Consider the following 1,470-nt stretch of genomic DNA (forward strand, 5'->3'; position numbering starts at 1 on the left):
TGTAACAGAGTTTATTGTTTCAATAAAGTTTGTTTTCTATTACTTGAGTTATTAAAGTTTGATTTGATTGTACTATACACTGTATTCACCCCCCTCTACAGTGTGTGTGTGTGACCTAACAGAGTTTTAGAGAGAGAAAGAAAGAAAGAGAGAAAGAGAATTGGTGGAAAAGGATTTCTATTTTCTGTTATCATATCATAAACTGAATTCAAATTACAACTGATTGAGTATTTATACGACAACCCCACTTGGCCTGCTAAAAGACTTAAATACCCTTTCCATATTAATACTACTTATACATATTCTTTTAGTAAGCCTATTCTCTTATTCCTAACATCCCTCCCTCCTTGAAATTCAACCAGTCTCATGGTTGCTGAATAAAATCTGGAAAGTTATATTGCAACAACTCTTCATCCTCCCATGTAATGCTGCATCCCTTCCACTGTATAAGCTGTTGGTATACTACCTTCTTATCCCTTAGAATGCTTCTGCTGTCTAATTTTCTCAGAGGTTTAAGCTCAATAACTCCATCTTCATTCACCACAGGAAGCTGCTGATGCACCTTGAACTGATCTCCTATAGCCTTCTTGAGTTGTGACACATGAAACACAGGGTGAACTCTAGAATTAGCAGGGAGTGCCAACTTATAAGCTACTGGGCCTATTTTTTCCACCACCTCATAGGGCCCAAAGTACTTAGCTGATAACTTGTGTTTCTTCCTGATGGCCACAGTCACTTGCCTATAGGGTTGCAATTTTAGATACACCTTATCACCCACTAGAAAGTGTCTTTCTGTCCTCTTAGTGTCTTGATAACTCTTCATTCTAACTTGATCCTATTTCAGCAAGCTCTTTAGGGACTCCCATTGCCTCTGTCTCTCTTCTAGCATATTTTCCAAGGTGCTGAGATTGGTTTTGGATCTGTTTTGCCAAGCAATGTGCCTTGGTTTGAGTCCATAAACCACCTGGTAAGGAGTGCAATTCAGGGTTGTATGAAAAAGGTGGTATTATACCACCATTCAGCAGCAGCTAACCAAGAAGCCCAGTTCTTTGGATTATGATAGGTCATGCACCTCAAATACTATTCCACACACTGATTCACTCTTTCAGTGCTACCATCAGATTGAGGATGGTAGGCTGTGCTCATATTCAGCCTTGTACTATAAATTTTGAAGAGTATTTGCCAGAATTCACTCAAAAATAAGTTATCCCTGTCACTGACTATCGATTCTAGAAGGCCATGCAACTTGTACACATTTTCAAAAAAGATGTGAGCCAATCCTTTAGCTGAAATAGGGTGGGTTAGGGCTAGAAAGTGTGCATACCTACTGAATCTGTCCACCACTACCCAGATGACTTCAAAACCTTTAGACTTTGGTAACCCAGTGATGAAGTCCATAACAACATCTCTCCAAGGTTCACTAGGAATAGGGAGTGGTTTGAGCAATCCAGGGCTATGAATACGTTCAGA

At 39.5% G+C, this 1,470-nt stretch overlaps 1 protein-coding gene across 1 annotated transcript; it reads right to left on the reverse strand.

Annotated features, from left to right (window-relative positions):
* Window positions 1–364: 364 nt before the first annotated feature.
* Window positions 365–823, reverse strand: LOC141689834 (uncharacterized). Its single transcript, XM_074494322.1, has one exon. The coding sequence runs from the start codon at window positions 821–823 to the stop codon at window positions 365–367; it is 459 nt and encodes a 152-aa protein (XP_074350423.1).
* Between the last annotated feature and the right edge of the window lie 647 nt (window positions 824–1,470).

This window comes from Apium graveolens, chromosome 2 (assembly GCF_009905375.1).
Source record: "Apium graveolens cultivar Ventura chromosome 2, ASM990537v1, whole genome shotgun sequence".
Taxonomy (NCBI): Eukaryota; Viridiplantae; Streptophyta; class Magnoliopsida; order Apiales; family Apiaceae; genus Apium; species Apium graveolens.